This window comes from Marmota monax, unplaced genomic scaffold (assembly GCF_021218885.2).
Source record: "Marmota monax isolate L192 unplaced genomic scaffold, Marmota_monax_Labrador192_F-V1.1 WCK01_AAM20220418_F8-fsc00014, whole genome shotgun sequence".
Lineage (NCBI taxonomy): Eukaryota > Metazoa > Chordata > Mammalia > Rodentia > Sciuridae > Marmota > Marmota monax.
In genome coordinates this window covers 5023682-5046650 of record NW_026695222.1, presented here as the reverse complement: position 1 = coordinate 5046650, position 22969 = coordinate 5023682, and the positions used below count along the sequence as shown (strand labels likewise).

General features: G+C 36.1%; 1 protein-coding gene across 3 annotated transcripts in view; it reads left to right on the top strand.

The window, feature by feature from the left end:
- Window positions 1–22969, top strand: part of Plcb1 (phospholipase C beta 1) — a 722370-nt gene that overhangs the window by 573669 nt on the left and 125732 nt on the right. For all 3 annotated transcript variants that reach the window (XM_058575379.1, XM_046433107.2, XM_046433108.2), the window contains 7 exons: window positions 1689–1773; window positions 3393–3517; window positions 7269–7423; window positions 9969–10133; window positions 10976–11075; window positions 12317–12421; window positions 13670–13779. In XM_058575379.1, the coding sequence (XP_058431362.1) occupies window positions 1689–1773; window positions 3393–3517; window positions 7269–7423; window positions 9969–10133; window positions 10976–11075; window positions 12317–12421; window positions 13670–13779 (845 nt within the window). The remainder of the gene's footprint in view (window positions 1–1688; window positions 1774–3392; window positions 3518–7268; window positions 7424–9968; window positions 10134–10975; window positions 11076–12316; window positions 12422–13669; window positions 13780–22969) is intronic.

The window sequence follows — 22969 nt, the reverse complement described above, 5'->3', positions numbered from 1 at the left end:
TTTAAAAGAATATAGAACTAACTTCACATCACTTTGTGTTTTCTCTTCTTCCAACTACACATCTGTAGTGAATGCAAAGAAAAAAAGTCATCTTTTTTTTTCTAACTAGATAGAAAGCCCTTTTATGAAAATGCTCCTCGTATTTGCATAAAGACTCCATAAATTTCAGAGAACTCTTGGGCCTTGCTAGCTGCTTATATGGAACTGAAATTTTGCTTGAACACTGTAGCCCCTTAGAAAGGGCCGCTGTATAGATGTGTCAAAATCCAAGAGTCTTTTAACAAATTTATATTTGTATAATTTTTGCCCTGAGAGTCTTACTGCCATCTGGTGTCTAGAGATCTACACCAAAGATTTTTGACTTTAATACAGTCTATACAGAGACATTATAACATTTTCTGATGCCATATAATTACTGATATTTTTTACAAGTTGTTAAATTTGAAGCATCCTAGCTATATTTATATGACTGCAACTTTCATTGGCTGCAAAATGAATTTTCCTAATTCATTAGTTAGGACCTTCTAATAAGGAGCTAGTATGACATGGAGCAGATGCATTGAATTCTTCAGAACCAGCTAATGACAGCATCAGATGAACAAGACTCGTGCTTTTCTCCTTGTGTTTCATATCACTTCGTCACCTTGAAAGAAAAAGAATGGCAAACATAATTTACAAAGTACTGGTCATGTTAACTTGATTTTATTTAATAGCCATCCTTCAGATAATTAGCCTTATGGAACTAGATTTTATGATGGACCAAAATAAGAGAAGCCAAGGTTTTCCTATGGATAAATTGGAAAAGTCAGGGAGATGGATAAGGAAGGAGACTGAATGTGACTTTGGAAGAAGAAAGAGGTTTTATTTTAAGAAGGGGTGTCAGAGAGGGAAAAGTCATCAAAAGTCACTCAGCTTTAAAAGCTTCGAGCCATATCACCACTCTTGTCTGAGTCCCATATATAACCGTTGATTTGAGTTGGGTAGACAGTGGAGAAATTGACTCTCAAGTCTTTCTGAACTGAGATAACTTAGTTTTATTCCTCTCCATCAAACTGGAGCCTTGAATTTCACCTTGAACCTGTTTTCATAACTCTCTCGTGTTCAAGGATATTGAGATCTTCAGCACATTCACCTCTCTGGTCTTTGTTACCTAATCTGACAATAAGGCCAAAAGACTAGAAAATCTCCAAGGATCTTTCTGCTTTGAAATACCATAATTCTGATGTCACATTAGTAGTTCCAAGGTCAAGAGCAGGTGATATTGTGGGTCAGAATGAGACAGTCAGTGCTAACAGGAACCTTTCGATGGTATATTTTGGTATATTTTGTCATCGTCAACAATGGCCCCAAGGAGCCAGTCTGAATGAATTTAGAGCAAACGGTCAGGGTAACTGCTCTTTTGACCAAACACTTTTCATTGCCACCCTATACTCATCTAAAACTCATTCATGCCCTTAAATTGTACAACCATAATTGTATACCTCACCTAGTTCATAAAGAGAAAAGAGGACTGGCAAGACTCAACTTTTATTACTGGCAAATAGTTCACTGAAAAACATTGAATATGAAAGTTAGGTTGAGAATTCATGGCCTTCCACGTCACTGAACATTTACCTACCTCTTTAAGGATATTGTAATTTATAACATTGAATTTTATTTCTAACCTCCTTTTTTGTTGTTGAACTCAGAAAGAAACAAGAGTTTTGAAATGTCTTCCTTTGTGGAAACCAAAGGACTCGAACAACTTACGAAGTCTCCGGTGGAATTTGTGGAGTATCCTTGATTTGACGAATGTCTGCGGAATTAACACCACTCTGAGGTCATACGCTGTTTGTTTCTTTGCTCAAAGATGCATAAAATGGCTTATTTCATAACTTGGGAGTGAAATGGTCTCAGGGCTCATATACAATGCTGAGCAGGGTACCCTGGAAGATGTAGCAGAGAACTGGCTTTGGAGAAAGAGAAGCCCAGTTTACAAGGTTGCCACACAAGGTTGTGTGGCAATTTGGTGAATCCTGCTTTTCTTCATCTCTAGACAGAAATAATCTTCTAGCTTTATGAGTTGCTATTTGGATTAGCCTTTTCTAAAATGTTTATTTTAAGACAGAATCTTGCTAAGTGTCCAAGGCTGGCCTTGAACTTGTGATGCCTTCCTAGTTGCTGGGATTGAAGGCATGCTCCACTGCACCCAGCATCATACAATTTTTATCATTATCCATGAACCAAAATAAAAACTGGATTTTTAATCATTTTTGCATAAAGTCAATGCTAACTATCTCCAAGAACTCAATTTCATGAAGCAATTCCTAGAATAAAAGTTACCTTTATAACTCATCAAAGAGGAGGGGAAAGAAATGTAGACTCCACAAGTAAGGTCACACTATAAAAATCACTACCATTAGTATTCACTATTGACTTTGAAATAGATCTTTCGTTATAGGTTTTATCCCATTTTATTCTCACAAACATCCTGTGATGTAGGAATTTTAAGTCTGCTTTAGAGATGAGGAAACTACAACACTGAAAAGTGAAATAGCTTTCCCACCCAAGATCACAGTGCTAGCAGGTCCCTAAATTAAGATTCCAGCCCATTTTGCCTGGCTCACAACTTTAGCTAACCTCCACCCCACTGGGTCATTGGAACTAGTCAGTTGTGTTTTCAAGATAGTGCATTGTTTAACAACTACACAGTTCTCAGCACGGAAACTGAACCACAATATTAAGCAAGGTCAGAAACCTCTGTGCTATATTTACCTCATTATCAATCATAAAGAGGACCTCACTCTTGGCAAACAGCATTCCCAGGGAAGGTTAAGAAAAGGAGCAGAGAGCATTTCAAAAATAGCTGTGCAGTTCGTATTATCTGCTTCTGCCAAACACAATACCATCTTCTCACATGACTTAACACAACACAGCTTCCTGCCACGTCCTTAATCATTAAGATTGTCCTTAACAACTTCCACGAAATCACATTGACTTTGGCTCAGACATTTTTGCCACCTCATTGGTTTTCACCCACCAGGCTCTGTAAAGGTGATGATGAGTTTGTAAAAGCACACTTGTTCTGTTCATTGAGAAAGCTTTCTGCACGGTTTACCCACTAACCCAGTGTGATCATCAGTGTTCATTTCATTTCCCCAATAGAGAAAGGCACATATTAGCCTCACAGTTCATACCATGGACTCATTGTGTTTTGTTGTTGTTCTTGTTGTTTTGTTTTTTTATTATTTTTAAAAAATATCTTTAGTATTTATTTATTTATTTTTATGTGATGCTGATGATCGAACGCAGTGCCTCACCCCTGTGAGGCAAGGGCTCTAACCACTGAGCTACAACCCCAGCCCAACTCATTGTTTTCATTACTGTATTCACTACTTAACATGATGGTCCAGATATAACAAAATGCAGCTGAGCAGAATATATCCAAAAGGAACACGTGTGGACTCATCCAACTACATGCCCCAGCTCTTCTGGAATGCAGGCTGTCAGATGGTGGCCCTTAACTTCCAGACCGTGGGTAAGTAGCACAGCTCATTCTCATCCAAATGTTCTGTTTCAAAGTCACATTTCAAATATCCAAGAATACAAATATTAATAAAAGCTGGCAAGGATATGGAGAAAAGGAACACTCCTACACTGATGGTGGGATTGTAAATTAGTAAAATCAGTATGGAGTTTCCTCCAAAATCTAGGAAGGAAACCATCATGTGACCCAGCTATACCACTCCTTGGCATTTATCCAAAAGAACTAAAGACAGCACACCATAGGGATACATGCATATCCATGTGTATAGCTGCACAATTCACAATAGCCAAACTATGGAACCAGCCTATGTGTCCATTACCAGGATAAAGAAAATGTGATACACATACACCATGGAGGGTTACTCAGCCATAAAGAAGAATGAAATTATGACTTTTGCAGGAAAATGAATGGAACCAGAGAACATCTTATTGAATGAAATAAGCTAGACTCAGAAAGTCAAAGGTCATATGTTTTCTCTCATGTGGAAACTAGAGAGGAAACAGGAAAAAAAGAAAATATCTCATGAAAATACACGGAGACTTGTAGAGTAGAGGAAGATCAGGGGGAAGTACTAGAGCAGGAACTTGAACACATTATGTCATGCAGATGTATGAATGTATCAAAATAAATCCTACTATTATCTATAATTATAGTCCTTCAATAAAAATATCTAAAAAAAAAAGAATTACCCCACTGAATTGGAATTAAGCAATCAACGTGACCTTTTTTTTTTAAATTTGAATCCATTTTTTCACTTTATAGCTTTTCTATTAACAAATTTGTCTGCCTTCCCAGATGCAATAATTCATTTTTTATTATGTTAAAGGTCATGGCTTACTACCTGGAAGTGACAATTTGTCATTGCTATTAATTTTTATTTCTTCTCTTGGTATTGCCAGTGGAATTACTTTTCTAAATGAATTTGGTTTAATTGAATCATGTTTCCCTCTGACCATTGAAAAGATTTCTATTAAAATCTAAATTTATAAATTCATCTGAAGAAAACTGATATTTTTAATTTTATGCTTTCCTCTCACAAAAAGAATGCTTCACTCTTCATTTTTAAAAATCTTATATTAACACCCTCAGTAAAATTGCTAGCCCTCATTAGAGGTCTAGTTACTTTAGATGAAATCTTTCTCCTTTTTTTAAAATTGCATTTTAACATATTATTCCTAGTTATTGATATTTGTATACTTATTTTATATATATTTTGTAAGTGATCATTTTCCTAAGCTTTTAAAATAGCCTATTTTGGGCAATAAATTTGTCTTCTCAGACGCACAAACACAGCAATTTAATCACATCTAATTTCCTCTACTCCTTATTGCTTTAGGCTGATCATTCTAGATAATATTAAATGATAACATTGGGAGTGGGCATCTTCTTCATCCTGATACTTGGAGGACTTTTAATGTAGTTATGCTATCGAATATGATATGGGTTATGATTTTGTGACAGTCTTTAAAATCCTAAAGAAGTATACACGTGTCCTAATTGACCAACAGTAGTTTAGGAATTTATGTTAAATGCTAATGTATTTCTCTTGGCCAACAATTGATATGATCATATATTCATTAATATAAGCAATTCTCTTAATAGGTCTCCCAACATGTAATTATTCTTTTGTTCCTAAGATAAACTCTAATTGCTTCTTGTATTTTATTTATTAGACCATATGACTGGCCAATGTAATTCCTTAGACTTTTGGAGTTAAATTTTTTTTTCAAATATGATAGGCCTATTATTTCTCTCTCTCCCTCAGTACTTTGTCTGATTTTTGTATCATAATTATAAAAGTTTAATAAAATGAGAGATAAATTTTCACTTATTTTCCCTGCTTTAATAATGATTTGTTACACAGAGCTTTGAAATAATTCCATCATGCCCTCATTATTGTCCACATCAGTAGAAATGAATCATGACTCAGATAATACCAACCAGTGACAGCTTCCCAGATTCCTTATGACTTTATTATTTTATGATATTTGTAGAACTAGAGGGTCTTATGCATGTTAGGCAAGTGCTCTACCACTGAGCTACAGTTCTGGCCTTCCAACTTTTTTGTTTTTGTTTTTTTCACCAGCAACTGCAGTAAGTGTGAATGTTTATTTGATGGTACTGATTGAATCTTAGGAAAACTTTGATCAGTGACCTTTATCTACTGGAAAAGAGTCGATGTATAATCAGATGTTGGTTATAAGTTAATTATAGAAATGAAAACTTTAAAAAGGAAATTTTTCCTATAAATTAAAAAACAAAGCATTATAACATCCCCTGTCAGTGAAGATATATATATATATATATATACATATATATATATATATATATATATATATATATATATAATTCCAGCATCAAAAATTGGTCTTAGGGGAGTATAAATTAGTCTAAGCTCTCAGAAGGGCATTTTAGCAAAATTATCAGAAAAACTTTTCCAATGTGCACATCTTTTGTCCAGAAATTCTACTCCTAGGAAAATCATAAGTATTCAAAGATTTTACCACAGTGATGTTCATCAAAATATTATATGTAATGGTGAAAATTAGAAGAAATATAAACGTGCCCAAAATATCTACTCTAAGGAATTTATATAGCTATCACAATTAAAGGTACACTCATACATTGCTGGTGGGGCTGCAAATTGGTGCAGCCAATTTGGAGGGCAGTATAGAGATTCCTTGGAAAGCTGGGAATGGAACCACCATTTGACCCAGCTATTCTCCTTCTTGGACTATACCCAAAAGACCTAAAAAGAGCATACTACAGGGACACAGCTACATCAATGTTCATAGCAGCACAATTCACAATAGCTAGACTGTGGAACCAACCTAGATGCCCTTCAACCGATGAATGGATAAAAAAAAAAATGTGGCATTTATACACAATGGAATATTATTAGTCAGCACTAAAAAATAACAAAATCATGGCATTTGCAGGGAACTGGATGGCATTAGAGCAGATTATGCTAAATTAGCCAATCCCTAAAAAACAAATGCTGAATGTCTTCTCTGATATAAGGGAGGTGACTCAAAACAAGAGTAGGGAGGAAGAGCATGAGAAGAAGATTACCACTAAACAGGGAAGAGAGGTGGGAGGGAATGGGAGGGAGAAGGGGAATTGCATGGAAGATGAAAGGAGACCCTCACCATTATACAAAATACATATATGTTGGTGTAAGGGGGAAGGAAAAAAAGAGAGAGAGAAATGTGTCACAGTAGATTGGGTAGAGAGAGGTGATGGAGGGGAGGGGAAGGGGGGATAGGGAGGGCAGCAGAATACAACAGACACTAGTATGGCTGTATGTATAAACGTGGCTGTAAAACCAATGTGATCCTGCAATCTGTACATGTGGAAAAATGAGAATTCATACCCCATTTGAATCAAATGTATGATATGTCAAGATCATTGTGTTGTCTCAAGCAACTAATAAAAAATAAAAATTAAAACAATTAAAGCAGAGAAATATTAAATGGAATTGACATGTTGTAATAAAAATACATTTAAAGTGGAAAAAAAAGATTATAAACCAATCTGTTGATAGTATTTTCTCTGGGTCTGGAGATTACAGCTGGATTTTTTTCCATACATTGTTATCCTCATTTTCACAATGAATAACTATTTCTTTGGTTAAAGAGAACAGTTACCAAAGTGTGCTATAATAAATCTTAGTTCCCTGTCTTACTTTCTCATTGCAAACATAAATACTTTCACAGTGAGTTTTGTATTTTTGATTATTTAGACCTGGCAATGCAAATCAACATGGGCATGTATGAATACAATGGGAAGAGTGGCTACAGGTTGAAGCCAGAGTTTATGAGGAGGCCAGACAAGCATTTTGATCCGTTTACGGAAGGCATCGTTGATGGGATAGTGGCCAACACTTTATCTGTAAAGGTATGGACACCCTTGTCCCTAACAAAGGTCTTAAATATTATCTATTTTGCATAAAGAAGTTGTTTAGTCATTAAATATGTAATATCTAGTAAATGCTCTACTTCCTTTCTATAGGTTTTTCCTTTTAAGTATCAAATTTTCATGAGAAATTTTCACAGGACACATGAATCTTATTAGGGTCCAATCAAATGAACTAGTGAGACCCACCATGGCCAATGCTCTTTTGATGTAAATATCCCATGAAATTTACATGAAAATTAGTGACCCAGATGGAAGAGTTCAGGTGTTTCCCTGCCCCCACTAGTTCTTACTAGTTCCTGAGCAAAATTAAAGGGGAAAAAATCCACTAAGTTATTAAATATTGAACACAAGCTTTCAGGTTAGCATGGGTTTTTAATTTCTACCATATCATTCAGGTCTTTTAAAATTCACACTAATAATCTTAAAGGGTTGCTTTATTTTATATATATATATATATATATATATATATATATATATATATACATACATATATACATATATGTGTGTGTATGTGTGTGTATATATATATATATATATATATATATGATCCAAAAAATAATTCCAAAAGCACTTTCTTCAGTTTTTGAAATAAATGTTACAGAAGATATTTTTGAGCTGTCAGAAAATGTTTTTAATACTATGAAAGAGGAGTTTATTTTTATAAAGAAGTTTTTACATGAATTCCGTAAGTCGTTCATTATTAGACAAAAGCTAGAATTTTGTTTGCTCTTTTAAAGTATCATTTATTTTATGTTTTACTAAATAACTCTGGAACTAGGAGACTCTCGTTGCACAAAATGCAATTTTCAGATTGGACTTGAACCAAGGCATTTGAAGACTATGTAAAAAGAGACCTTATCACATTACACTAATTTCTATCTAACCTAAGCAACCGATCCCCCTTTTCCTCCAAAACTTCTTTCATTTTATATCAAAGATTTAAAATAAAATTTTAGTGAAATATTTTGTCTTTTGAAGTTATTACAAACCCTCTTAAGCCAAGAGTGAAGTTGGCACAACTTGAGCTTCATGATTATATTTATTTTAGGAAATTGTTTTCAGCAGAGGATGTCAAATTCCCACCCCGTGTGATTAAGATAAACTCAGAAGCCTCTCATGCTCATAAAATGCTATTTTTAGAATCCTTGTCAATGCTTGTTATAACTGAGTCAAACTAATGTTTTTGCCTGGTTTATAGAATCATCCTGTTTCATGTTTTCTTGCTTCTTTATTTTGCTTTGAGAATCCTACTGCGACAGAACAAGCAATTATAAAATAATGACACAGAGGCAGGAAAGTGAGTGTTAAAGAAGTAGTGGAGGCCCAGGCATTTGTAACCTACTGCTCCCGTCTCCAGAGGAGATATTGCTCTGGGACAGACCACAATGCAGTGGAGTCCTTCCTATCTTGAACAGTACAGCTCGACCTGCATGCAGCTCGTTTCTGTCCCTCATACCTTTGTTTTGATCTTCAAGGTTCCAGAATGGATTTATAAACCCACCTATTTTGCTGACACGAACACTGTGTTTTAATGCCATTAATTTACTTTAGGCGTCTGCTTTGGTCAAACTGCATAAGCATCCAAACTCCTTGGTGCATCTGAATTCCCAGTGGAACTCACATCACTTGGAAGTTTCAAACTCAAAAAAGCCTGCTGAGTAGTTCTCATGTGGAACCTCAGGTTGAACAGAGAGATTATCTCTAGCAGATCCTGTGCACTTGAGCCAGAGAGAACATTCAGGGAGAATGGATGGTCCCAGAACAAGTTCAGAGAGCCTTCTGAATGACTTTCTCTCTCACTTGTTCAGAATCTCTGACCTCATCAGCACGTTGCCAACTTTGACTTTATGCAGCCTCTGATGACTATTCCCATTCCACCATTGTGTCTGACCTCTGACTCAGCCCTACTCTTGGAAATTCTGACCCCTTTCAAGGACTGAGCTCAGAAAGCTCTTGACCGGCAGGCAACTGTGTTCTAAACACAATCCAAATGTATCAGCTTTGCTCCATTATCTCTTGCCTCCTGCTGCTGTTCCTTTTTCTGGTATAGAGCAGACACATCTTCTTTGTCTCCATTAACCTTAATGATAGATCCCTCAGATTTGGACAACTCGGTTAGAAAAAGGGGCAGACTTGGGAGACATTTTATGAATATGTAACCTTAAAATCTCCTTTAACCCCACAATGTTGGTTAGTTCTTTAGTTAAGCAAAGAATGCCCACAATTGTGCAGATGGCTAACTGGGTGAGGTCAGAGGTAATGATCAACTGCTCTTGATGGTTTATGGTAGATATTGCTTATTTATTCCTTCTACACTATTCTGTCTTAGGTTGACTCCTAAGCTTTTCCACAGTCATTATTCCTCCACCAGCTTCTTAAGAGAAATTCATATTGCTAATCTTGTTTCTGTTTCATTCTGCTTATAATTTAACATTCAGCAGCAGCATTTGTATCCCCTTTAAAATGCATCTTGTATCTTTGCTACTCATTTTTCAAGATGTATTTTTTGTTGTTTGTTGTCTAGATTATTTCAGGTCAGTTTCTTTCTGATAAGAAAGTTGGGACTTATGTTGAAGTGGATATGTTTGGTTTGCCTGTGGACACCAGGAGGAAGGCATTCAAGACCAAGACTTCCCAAGGGAATGCTGTAAATCCTGTCTGGGAAGAAGAGCCAATTGTGTTCAAAAAGGTGGGTCTCAGTGGTACACTCTGTAATCCCAGTGACTCAGGAGGCTGAAATGGGAGGATTGATAGTTGGAGGTCAATCTCTGCAATTTAGGGAGACACTGTCTCAAATTAAAAAGGGAAAAGGGCTGGGGATGTAGTAAAAGCACCCCTGGGTTTAATCCCCAGTACCAAAAAGTGAGGCGGGGGAGAGAGTCCTTGTATTCTTGACACAATACTGTGTTTTTGTTTTAAATTTTTTTTTTTAGTTGTAGTTGGACACATACCTTTATTTTATTTACTTATGTTTATGTGGTGCTGAGGGTCGAACCCAGTGACTCACATGTGCCAGGTGAGCACTGTACCACTGAGCCACAACTCCAGCCCACAACATTGTGTTTTTGATGTGTTTCTACTGAGGGAAAAAAATAATAATAAAAATAAACAATCACTTCTGGTTAATTTGACAATTCAGAAGTTTACAAAGCAATTGGATTTTGAAAACAGGAAACTAAATACAAAATATCAAGACCATTAGCTGTATTCAAACAGAGAACTTTTCTCATTTCTCACATTAAAAATGTTCATGTGCAAAGAAAACAGCCTGGTTTGTACATATCCCTCGCTGGAAGGGAGGTGACAAAACACGAATGGAGCCCAACTATTGTTAACTCATGTCCTTTCCTTCTGAAAATTTAACTTCTGGGACAAGAGTTTAACTTTTTATCTAAATGAGCTAAGTACAAACTTCAACTTGGCTTTGGAAAACCAGGACCTACTTCTTTCTTGGAATTTCAACCAGTTCTTGTCACCCAGTGTGCTTTTTTATTTTTTATTTTTTTTATTTATTTATTTTTATCCTCTCAGGTGGTTCTTCCTTCTCTGGCCTGTTTGAGGATAGCAGTTTATGAAGAAGGAGGGAAATTTATTGGCCACCGGATCTTGCCAGTACAAGCCATTCGGCCAGGTATGGATAATGCGGTGAGAAGTTCCTTACCAACTATAAAATAAAATCACCAATTTAAGCAACTATCTGGGGCTTTGTAATTTTGCTATATAAAAGGTCTATATGATCTTTTACTTAAATCTGGTAGTTTCTTGTCTTTGTGATCCAACTGTAATGTGTTCTTGTTACAATAATTATGTGTAATAAAATATCTGAAGCTTATATGAAAGTATTTATGTTCCTGGCTCATGAGTCTGAAGGTTAGCAGTTTATATTTGTCTGTTTTATCACTACTATAATGAAAATACCTGAGGTAAACTGCTTTATAAAGAAAAGGGTTTGTTTAGCTCACAAAACTAGGCATCCCATCATCCTATCAACGTTGCCTCTGGTGAGGACCTAATTTAATTCTGGGTGGCATCATAGAAGACATGTGCATTTGGGAGTGAGAGATCACCTTGCCAAATAGGAACCCAGAGAGCTGAGTAGAGCCAGACTTGCTCTTTTTATAAAAACCCTCTCTCAAGAACTAATTCAGGGTCCTAGAGAACTATCTTAATCTCTCCTTAGGCCACAACCCCAGTGATCCTTCCACTTATCTCCACCTCTTGTAGTTCCCACCACCTCTCACATCATCACACTGGAGACTAAGCTCCACAGATGAACTCAAGGAGAAAAATCACATCCAAACCATTGCACAAGGTTTAGCTGATCCAGCCTGGCCTCAGCAACATAGCTGTGCTTCAAGCCATTAATTGGGTTCTGGTGTGTTCCAAGTGTGCTCATTCTGGGGTGCAGGCTGAAGGGACAATGGCAACCAGAGTATGGACTTCTCTTGGAAGATCACCAGAATGCAAAAGGACAAGTCTCACTCCACATATGCATTTTGTACCTCTGCTTGGGCCACAGTGCTAACATCCCATTGACCACTGCATACCCTATACTGTACCCCAATCAAGAAATCAAGTATAATTCTACTATAAGGAACAAATTTGGACCAATAGTTCAAACTGTGGCATGTATTTTTAAATTCTCTCTTTTGGGGGAGAATATGGTTAGAAAGGGAAAAAAATAGAATCAACAATGTTTTTCTATCTGATGAAGTAAATAAGACCTCATCACTCGAAGTTATATGAGAAAGAAGTGACCCATTTGTCATCCAAAGTCACCTAAAATAAACCCTTCCGTCACACAGATGTTCATAGCTGTAGCTAACATTGTGAAGACGATATGTGATACCCAGTGTTGTTGTCACCCTCCAGGCTATCACTACATCTGTCTGAGGAATGAAAGGAACCAGCCCCTAATGCTGCCAGCTGTCTTTGTCTACATAGAAGTGAAAGACTATGTGCCAGACACATATGCAGGTAAGCAACCTGACTCAAGGGCATGTCTCCATCTGGGGTCATTCATGTTTTTGTGGCTTAGTGGAAGAAGCACTGGACCAAACCAAGGCAGAAGATTGTGACCTCCGAATCCCTTCTGTTTTTGTTTGTATGTTTAGAGGTATGTTGCTCAGACTTTGTGATTACATTTTAATGCAGTTTATTTCCATTTAAATCTCAATGCCTCCGTTTGGAACGTGTTTACTCACTGGTAGTCTTATATTCATGGGCTCAGAAATTCTTGACTCATGCTACCCGGGGCGGGGGCTACAGTTCTTTATCTAGGTCTGTGCAATGAATTTGGCTTCAGCTAGTTTTAGAACCCTGATCCTGGTGGGCACAGAGTTGACACCTATAATCCCACTGACTTGGGGGGATAAGGCAAGAGGATCATGAGTTCGAGGCCAGCCTCAGCAACTTAGTGATGCCCTAAGCAACTTAACGAGACCCTGCCTCAAAATATTTTTTAAAAGGGTTTGGGGTGTAGTTCAGTGGTAAAGTGTTCCTAGGTTCAATCCCCATACCAAGAGGAAAAGAAAAGAATCCTGATCTTTTTCATGTATAGAGTCCTTAATATAGAGGATTAACTTGTGACAATGTCAAACAAAAATCACAAATTTAAATGCTTATAGTACCAAATATTCCATGAGGGAAAAAGACACTGGGAAATGGTGGAGACTATGGCAAACTTGGAACATAGCCCTCATCCAGAGATGGTCATAATAACTCCCTCCACCTAACTACTGTCATGCAAATAAGACCCATATTGCCAAATATTTGGATTGTTCCAAGAGTGTGGAAAGTGGGCTCTTTCTATGAAATGTTTCTGTTTATGAGATACAATTTGGGCCAAATAAGACAAATGTTAGGAACACAATGGGACAGATGGATGTTTTAAAAAGAAACTAGAGAATGTGAAATTTTGTGGCATCCTGAGTTTGAACCTGTCCAATGCGGCTTTCAGAGCTGAACGCCTTTGAATTCTGTCTTCTTAAGGTTTCAGCAAAGTCCTGACTCTTGGCTGTTTCCAAAATGTTGCATTAATGGGTACAAAGGTATATAGGTGGATGGAAGAGTGAAAGATGGATGCTAAATGGGCAGATGGATGAGTGGGTAGTTGGATGATGAGTGAATACATGGACAAAGTGTTGGATGGATGGGTGGTTAGATGGATGATAGGTAATCAATACCTCCAGAACCTTCCATCTAAAACATTTCTTCCCTGTTTAGATGTGATCGAAGCTTTGTCAAACCCAATCCGATATGTGAATCTGATGGAGCAGAGAGCTAAGCAACTGGCTGCTTTGACACTGGAGGATGAAGAGGAAGTAAAGAAAGAGGTGAGAGGGTGTTGTAATCTTACTCAGGGTGTGAAGCATGATTTCCACACCAACTTTCTGACTTTACCTAAGTGATCTTATTCCAGGGAAATAAAAATGGCATATTGGAACACAGTTTCATGAATTTCTGCATCATGTCACAAAACATCCAGATGATAACTCAGCTTTTCATATTTCATCTTTTGTGGACACCACTAGCATCTTATCTTGTGATCATGTTAAACAGTACACATCTTGCTGTTTCAGGTGTTTCTGGATGAGTTCATACCAATTAAAGGTGATTAAGGCACAGGAAAGTGAAGATAATCAAGTCATTTGTATTTTCCTTTGTTTTAAATATAAAATGCAGGATGTTCAAACGGCTTTTGTGATTTTGTACAATACACAAAGTATTGAATACAATGCCTGGAGTGTGGTTATGGACCCTAAAATGATTACTAACTATTATTATTACATGTAGAGAGTTATGGGTTCCTGAAATAATTTATATAGTATTCTAAATTGGATGTCACATGTAAAGAATAATCTTTTGTTTTGGTATGGAACCGGGGAACTCACACATTCTAGGTAAGTAAGAGCTCTACTACTGACCTAAATCCAGGGCCCTCTTTTATTTTGAGGCACTGTCACACTGAGTTGCCCAGGCTGGCCTCAAATTGTCGTTCCTCCTGCCTCAGCTTCCCAAGTACCTGGGATTATGGGAGTAAGCCACCACATCCAACCTAAAGAATAATTACTAAAGGGTGAAGACATATTACAAATAAAGTCTAAAAAATATAGGGCTTAAATAAGAGTGACAATTCTTTTGATTTTCAAAAAAGTGAAATATAATCTAATGATTATTGGGGATGACATCAGTATTTAGAAAAATGATAGAAATTAGCTCTTCATATTTCCCTTGAATTTTCAGAGGAAATTTTCAAGAAAAAATAAAAAATGGACAGATAATAATGTAAGGAAAAAACTTTGGAAATTGCTTGGATAACTTGTTTGCCTATTAACAAATCCTACCAACAAATTAGAGTTGGTAATGTTTATTAGATAACCTTTTACTTATTCTGAAAATAACTCAGGATTATGTAAAATTTCCAAAATAAAAACAAGACTCAAACATTCAGAGAGAGGAACTGTGAATATGGGTTGTAGACATAGGTCATCTTTTTATGTTCAATTTTACTTTTTTAAAAAATGGGATAATATTGATAATAAGTTCATATAATTTAGACTGTGTGTGTATGTGTGTGTGTGTGTGTGTGTGTGTGTGTGTGTGTTACAAGGGATTGAACCCAGGAGTATTCAACCACTGAGCCACATTCCCCATCCTTAGCCCTTTCAATTTTTTATTTTGAGATGGGATCTTACTAAATTGCCCAGACTGACCTCAAATTTGCAATCCTCCTGCCTCAGCCTCCTAAATTCTGGGATTACAGGCCTGTGCAACTGCATTTGGCATTAAATTTTCTTCTACAAAATGACTTTTAGTGGCTCAGTCTTTTGTCACATCATAATTTATTTATCTAATCCCCAATTTTGGATATTTGAAATGTTTCACTGTTTTAAACAGATTTTCAAGGAACATATTAATACATTTTGAACCTGTGATTATTTCCTTTTACTTTCTATAGAGTTTTAGAAATTTTTGATCTTGGGCATTGAGCTTATTAAACATGAGAGAAAATAAGATGAACTAAAAGGAAAGCAATTTAACCTAAAGGTAAAATGTTCCAGGTTCTTACCTCATATGTTTTGGTGCTAGAGATCATGGAATACTGGGCCTTGAACATGCTAACTGTGTGCACTACCACTAAGTTATACCCTCAGCTCCAGGTTCTTCTTTATACTATGGGCATTATACTGCATAAGACCAACAGATACATCATCCTGTATGATCAAATTTAAAATTAGACTGGAAAATTTTATGAAGAATTTGCAGTATGCAGGAATAGGCTTATTTTATACCAACAGAAAAGTTTACCTAATAGTAGACAGGAATATGCAGGCTTCATAAGTTAATTTGCCCCTAATAACTGTGCTTAGTTTTTTCAGAGAGAAAAATGAAACAATAAAAAGTACTTAGTCCCCCCTGCTTGGATTTAATGAGAGATTAGTTCAAGCAATTGCTGCTTGTATGGGGATTACTGAAGGAGGTTAATTTACTTGTTTGAAAGGGGATTCTGTTGGAGACCTATAAGGATCTCCTCTCCAAGCTGCTCCACTTATTGGTATAGGCTGCCATAGGGCTTGACTACAAACAGCTCTCAGCTGCCAAAATCTGAGGGCTGGCCTGGGCTGACAGGTACCACCTTACCTGACATACCTAGCAGGTTCTTCCTTGGAGGGGGAGCACCCAGGCCCAAGGACTGGCCGACCTTGTGACTAACAGCTCAGGCCCCTTGCTTCCAGTGGCCAACTTCTGTGTTGCAGTCCATGTTCCACTGCTCCCAGGGAGATCTGCTGAGCTTGGCCTTGGAGGCCACATTTCAGCTGATCTTCTTCCCCTGTCTGCCCCGCCTGCCTCACTTCCCTATGGTTTTCCTCCTGAGAGCATTCTCTCAATAAATCATGTACTCAGGGATCCCTATGTCCAAAGTCTACATCCAGGGAATCCAACTGAGCTAAGCAGCCTGCTGTTTTATAATTAAATACATGAATGAATGCTTTTTTTCTGAATTATTTTGCTTCAAAACTAGAATTTAAAGATTGGGCAATTGTTATGTCTTTGATTCTGATATTTCTTCTGAGATAATAGTACTTTTTTCTTTCCCATGGCTTTTTAAAAAGATTACATAAGACAAGTCTACGAATGCATTTCTTGCTTTGCTCCTATGGTTACAAATATGAGATTAAATCTGCTCCCTGTAAATCCCCAGAAACCTCAAAACTCTTTCTCTTTTTTCCTCCTTTACTTAATAGAATAAAAGACAATTGATTTAATTAAATACATTTGAAGTGAAGATTGTTTGCATAGGACTGGGGCTGGGGCTTGGTGGTCGATTGCTTGTCTCACATGTGTGGGGCACTGGGCTCGATCCTCAGCATCACATAAAAATAAATAAATAAAGATATTGTGTCCATAAATAAAATATCTTTTTAAAAAAAAATAAATTAAGCTTTTTTAAAAAAAACACTTTTTGCATAGATACAAATAAATAATTAATAATATTCTTCTCTAATTAGAACAGGGATCTCTTTAATCAACTGGATGTTTATTTTATCTTCTAAAGAAATAGAAGTTTAAGCCAGGCACGGTGGCACACATCTGTAATCCCAGTGGCTTGGGAGGCTGAAGCGGGAGGATCTCGAGTTCAAAGCCAGCCTCAGCAACTTGACAATGCCCTAAGCCACATAGCAAGAGCCTGTCTCTAAATAAAATATAAAAAGGGCTGGGAATGTTGCTCAATGGTTAAGCACCTCCTGGGTTCAATCTCCCCAATACCCAAAAATAAATTTAAAAAGTGAGAGAGAGACAAATACAAGTTTGAAAGAAAGCATTCTCAAGTAAAATTATTTATATTTTCACTATCTAGAAGCAATATTTCTTATATTATCAACTACTACCTATATGTCAACTATTGTCTCCAAGGAGTTATTAATCATTTTAAAAGAATATTTGCAGACACCTGTACATTTCTGCTGCTATAATACAGCAATTAAGTTGGAAGTCATATATTAAAACATTTTGCTGATGGTTTTCTCAGACAGATCACTTATCTAATGATTGGGAAAAAATGTCACCCTTAGGGGAAAGCAATCCAGGGCCTTTGAGATTGCAGAGCTCTTCTCTCACATTGATGTCCTTTGAAATATATATTTTTTTTCAGGAAACAACACTTATCAAAAAGCTATTTAAGAAGAACAGAACACTTAACAGACATAAAATTACTATGTTTTTATAAACATAGTAAACAAGATAAAAGAAGTAGAGTTTTAGGTCAATATTGTTTTTGTATCTCCTTTATATAAAGTGACCAGAAGGGAGTTTTATAAAAGTATACAATCGGTTAAACTTAAAGAATATCCAGACTGTTTCAGTTTTACAAATAATTTTAGAGGTGTTCAATTGCATAGACTCCATATTGATATCATAGAGAATATTTGAATTGTTTTTTCCTAGAAATGTCTGAACCCAAACTGGCCTCACATTTGAAACTCAAAGTAAATAAATAAAAAACATTTGCCTTCACCCTGTAATACTGGGGGGGGGGGAGTCATTTCATGCTTTTGAACACCAGTGTAGCATCTTGTGCAATAATGTAAGTTTGCTTGAACGAGGCCACTGAAAATAAGTAAGGTTGTTTCCACTTGAGTAGATTTCAGTGCATTGCAAAATATTGGCAGACTTTAATAGTCTAATCAGTTATCTTCATAGAGTAATTTTCAAATAAATAGGTAGGAAAGTTCAGTTATTTTCCCAGTGTTCAAACAATAGGCATTTACTTATTATTATGTGGAAAGACACTGATCACATATCATATATACCTTAATGTTCAGTTACATAATATTTAGATTATATATAAAATCTGAATAATGGTTAGAAATCAAAGAATGATAGAGATTTAAGTTGCTGGATTTATTTGATCTTAAAATGATTTTTCAAGTAAATCATAATTCAAGGTGGAGGATTAATAAATTTGTACAATAAGAACTTCATTTGAATCCTAACAAAGTCTTTATACCATTTATAAGTTATTCCTTTAAATTAAAATTTATGTAAAAATTTTTATAAACATAGTAAACAAGATAAAAGTCCCTCAGTTACCTGCAGATACTATTATTTTTGGCATATGCCCTTTAGAATGTTTTCTATTCACATATTTTTACAAACCTTTGATACTCAAATACTTTAATATAATCGCAGAAATGCCTAATGAAATATCAGTGACATTTTTAATTTTATGTCTTTTGTTTTGAGAGAGGTATAATCATGTTACCCAGGATGACATCCTGGGTCTTGTGATCCTCCTGCCTCTATCTCCCAAGTAGCTGGGATTACAGACATGTACCCACCTCACCCAGCTTATTTTTTTAAATATATACATAAAGAGGAAAAGTAAACATTCAGTATATGGATTAGAAATTATTATATAACAACATTAATGTCAAAATGCAATATTTGAACATGAGTTGTAGCAAGTCAGATAAGTGAAGAAAAAATAAATATAAAAAGCATTCACTGAACCAGGCGCAGTGGCACACACCTGTAATCCCAGTGACTTTAGAGACTGAGGCAGGAATATTGCAAGTTCGAGGCCAGCCTCAGCAACTTAGTGAGGTCCTAAGCAACTTAGTGAGAACTGTCACAAAATAAAAAGTAACAAAGGACTGGAAATGTGGCTCACTGGTAAAATGCCTCTGGGTTCGATTCCTACTACAAAAAAAAACATTTATAAAGCATTCTCTGAGTGCTTACCAAACACACTGACACATTAATGTATTAACTCAGTTGACTTATAAATATCTGTATGTCCTAATTACTACTCTTTTCATTTACCAGATGAGGAAACTTAGCAGCACTGAGACATTAAATTCCCTACCTAGTGCCACACAATTATTAAGGGAAAGGACTGAGATTGAAAACCAGGCAGTCTGACAGCACACTTATGTAACAAAAATCTATACCACATCCCATCACCTTACCTCCATAACAGAGTCGTAACTTTCTGGTAGCCTTTAGCAAGGACTGATTCTTCAGTACCAAGTTACACCAAGAGTTCATTTCCTCCGTGGAGAAATTGTGATCCACCACAGAGTACCTGCTCCAAGCCTCACTTGGCCATAAATTCTTATGTTCACAAGAGTTCCCTACATTATATGTGTGTGTGCATCATGCACATTCAGGTGTGTGCTCTTTGCATAATGTTGACGTTGAGAAGGGAAAATTATTTGGTAACTCTAAAATTTATTTTATTCTAAGAGATCTATTTTTGGTATTGTCAGTTTCTTGTGTTTCTATGAGTGAACTGAAATGTATCTAAATTTATCTAGAACCGTTTGCAGACATTTCTTAATTCATTATCTGGCACCAAGGGATTTGGTTATTTGAACAATGATAAGAATTTCACCAGTTCACAGGGCTTGACCGAATAAAGTCATGGGTATCTCTTAATTTCTCCAAGACAGATGCTTGACACTTTGTCCATAGTTTAAGAACTTGGCACTAAATTCAAGGATGAGGTTTACTGCTCATACTGGATTCTCTTTAAAATGAACCTCTGTCTTCTCCAATCTTCCTCATATAATGAGTTTGCAAAATATCAACAGTAATTTATAAAAGTCCTTGAACTTCAAGTCAAACAATAAAGTAAGAAGAGAAAGTTTACTTTTTTTAGGAAATGTCCTTTAAAAAATGACACACTCCCTTCATTTATATACTATACAACTTTGGCATTGACAAAGCACTTATATTGGATGTCCTCGATAAAAATGGGCTTTACCTAGAACAAACATAGTAATCCCCATTTTAGAAGTGTCAATGACTTATCATAATGGTTAGAGTGCTGGCCTAGTATCATTGGCTTATAAATTGAACAACTAGGGTCTTTTTACATAAGATATAAAGATAATACCATACATTCACTTGAAATGAGTCAATGATTGATTAAATTCAACTGCTTTAAAAAATCTCCTTCAAAATAATTTTTAATTTTTTTATTTATATGACAGCAGAATGCATTACAATTCTTATTACATATATAGAGCACAAGTTTTCATATCTCTGGTTGTATACAAAGCATATTCACACCAATTTGTGTCTTCATACATGTACTTTGGATAATAATGTCCATCACATTCCACCATCATTTCTAACCCCATGCCCCCTCCCTTCCCCTCCCACCCCTCTGCCCTACCTAGAGTTCGTCTATTCCTCCCATGCTCCCCCTCCCTACCCCACTATGAATCAGCCTCCTTAAATCAGAGAAAACATTCGGCATCTGGTTTTTTTGGGATTAACTAACTTCACTTAGCATTATCTTCTCTAACTCCATCCATTTACCTGCAAATACCATGATTTTATTCTCTTTTATTGCTGAGTAATATTCCATTGTGTATATATGCTACATTTTTTTTAATCCATTCATCTATTGAAGGGCATCTAGGTTGGCTCCACAGTTTAGCTATTGTGAATTGTGCTGCTATAAGCATTGATGTGGCAGTGTCCTCCTTCATAATAATTTTTAAAAATTACAACAGGTTATTGAAAGATTTATCTTTCCAGGGATGAATCCAGAAACTTGAAAATTGTAATCCATGCTATACCAAATAGCATAGGATTATAAAGTCATGACTCTCAATAAATGATAAAGGTTTACACTCTGCTCCAGAGCAGAACTTCTCAGTTTTACTGTGCATACAGTTCACCTGGCCATCCTGTTACAGCAGATTCATAATCAATAGATCTGTCAGGGGTCACAAAAGTCTGCATTTCTAATCAGCTTTCAGATGATACTTATGCGGCTGGTTCATGGATCATATTTTGAGTAGCAAGACTCTCAAACTTGGGCATGTATCAGAATCACCTGGATGGCTTCTTAAAACAGAGATTAATAGGTCCCATACCAGAGTTTCCGATTCAATAGTTCTGGAGTGGATACGAGAATCTACATTTCCAACAATTTGCAGTGTTGTGGTGCTGGCCCAGGCACCACACACTGAGAATCACTGCTATGGTGGCCCGCTCCTGTCTCTTGCCAGTGCGCAACTCTCCCCGGATGTAACCCATGAATTCCATCCACTCTAAAGTGTCAAGTTAGTCACAGGAACCTTGGAAGAACTCCTGGAGAAACCCTCTTCCCTGATAATATTTTAGAAGTTGTTATGTGAGTGATTGACCATAGTCTTTGCAAAATTTATTAATTTTCAAGGTCCATTTCCACGTGTATTTAAAAAATTGTGACTAAAGGTATAATTTTTCACTCTATTCCCAAGTAGACCTTGTCAGATTGTAATGTGCACACAGATCCCCTGGAGAATTTTGTCACAGCATTGATTCAGGTTCCATGGATGAATGTCGAAGTTAGTTGGTCTACTTTCTCTTTAGAGAGAAAGATTTCTTTTAGAAGAGGAATCCATGATTTCTTTATAAGCTGAAAAGAATTTATTTCTTCTGATTCCACTGGAACTCGATCAACATTCACAAAAACTTTTCAGTTCACCCCCTGAGTCTATGGGTCCTGCCTCCATGGAGTCAATCAACTGCTGATTAAAAATATTTTAAAAGTTGCACTGTAAAGAACATGTATAGATTTTTTAGTTGTTATTCCCTAAATAATGCAGTAAAACAGCTATTTACATAGTATCTGCATTATATTAGGTCTTATGAGTAATCTAGAGATGATTCAATGTGTTACAGTGCAACTTTTATTGATACATTCCCCTTACCACATATAAATCCCTCTATCCATTTATCAGTTCATCTTACTTTTAATGCCTTTCAAAGTAGGTGGCAAACCATCATATACCTCACTCCTAAACATTGGAGAACACATATACCAGGACAATTTTTTTAAAAAAAGAATAAGCCTGTATTTCTTTGAAATGTAAGATGGATACATTATCTAAATTTATTCAGATAATAAAAATTTAAGGCACAAATTGTACATGTTTGGGAAAGATCTTTCTTGAGGGAAATTTTGAATCTAACAAAATCACAGCCACTGTATACATCTGTACTGATTAGGTTCTGCATCATGAAATATGAGTCTCATCCAAAATATTCTTAAAGAAAACTGATGATCTTTTCTCTTACCATCTGGTGACCAGATTAAGATACCATCATCTTAACTAGTTACATGAAAGGGGCTATACCTTTCAGATGACTCAGGCAAAGCCAGCGTCCTCAAATACCTCAAATTGCTGAGTCACACATCTGGTATTTGGAAGACACTTTACTTAACATGCTAACTACTCTATTAAATTCTCCAAATGCTCAATCTTGTCAGCTTGATCATCAGATCCAAATGGTCAGTACCCAGGATGACAGTCTTTATAAATCAGCATTAAAAACCTTAAAAAAAAATGGCCTTTTCAGTTATCATTTTACTAGTTCACATATATTTTCAAGACACTTTTTTTCATTTTCAAACCAAGAATCTTTTTATAAAAATTTTTAATTTTAAAAAGCCAATTTTGCCTTGGTTTAAAGAAAAACATTGCAATAATTTTTCAATAATTTCATTTGGCCACTAGAGGG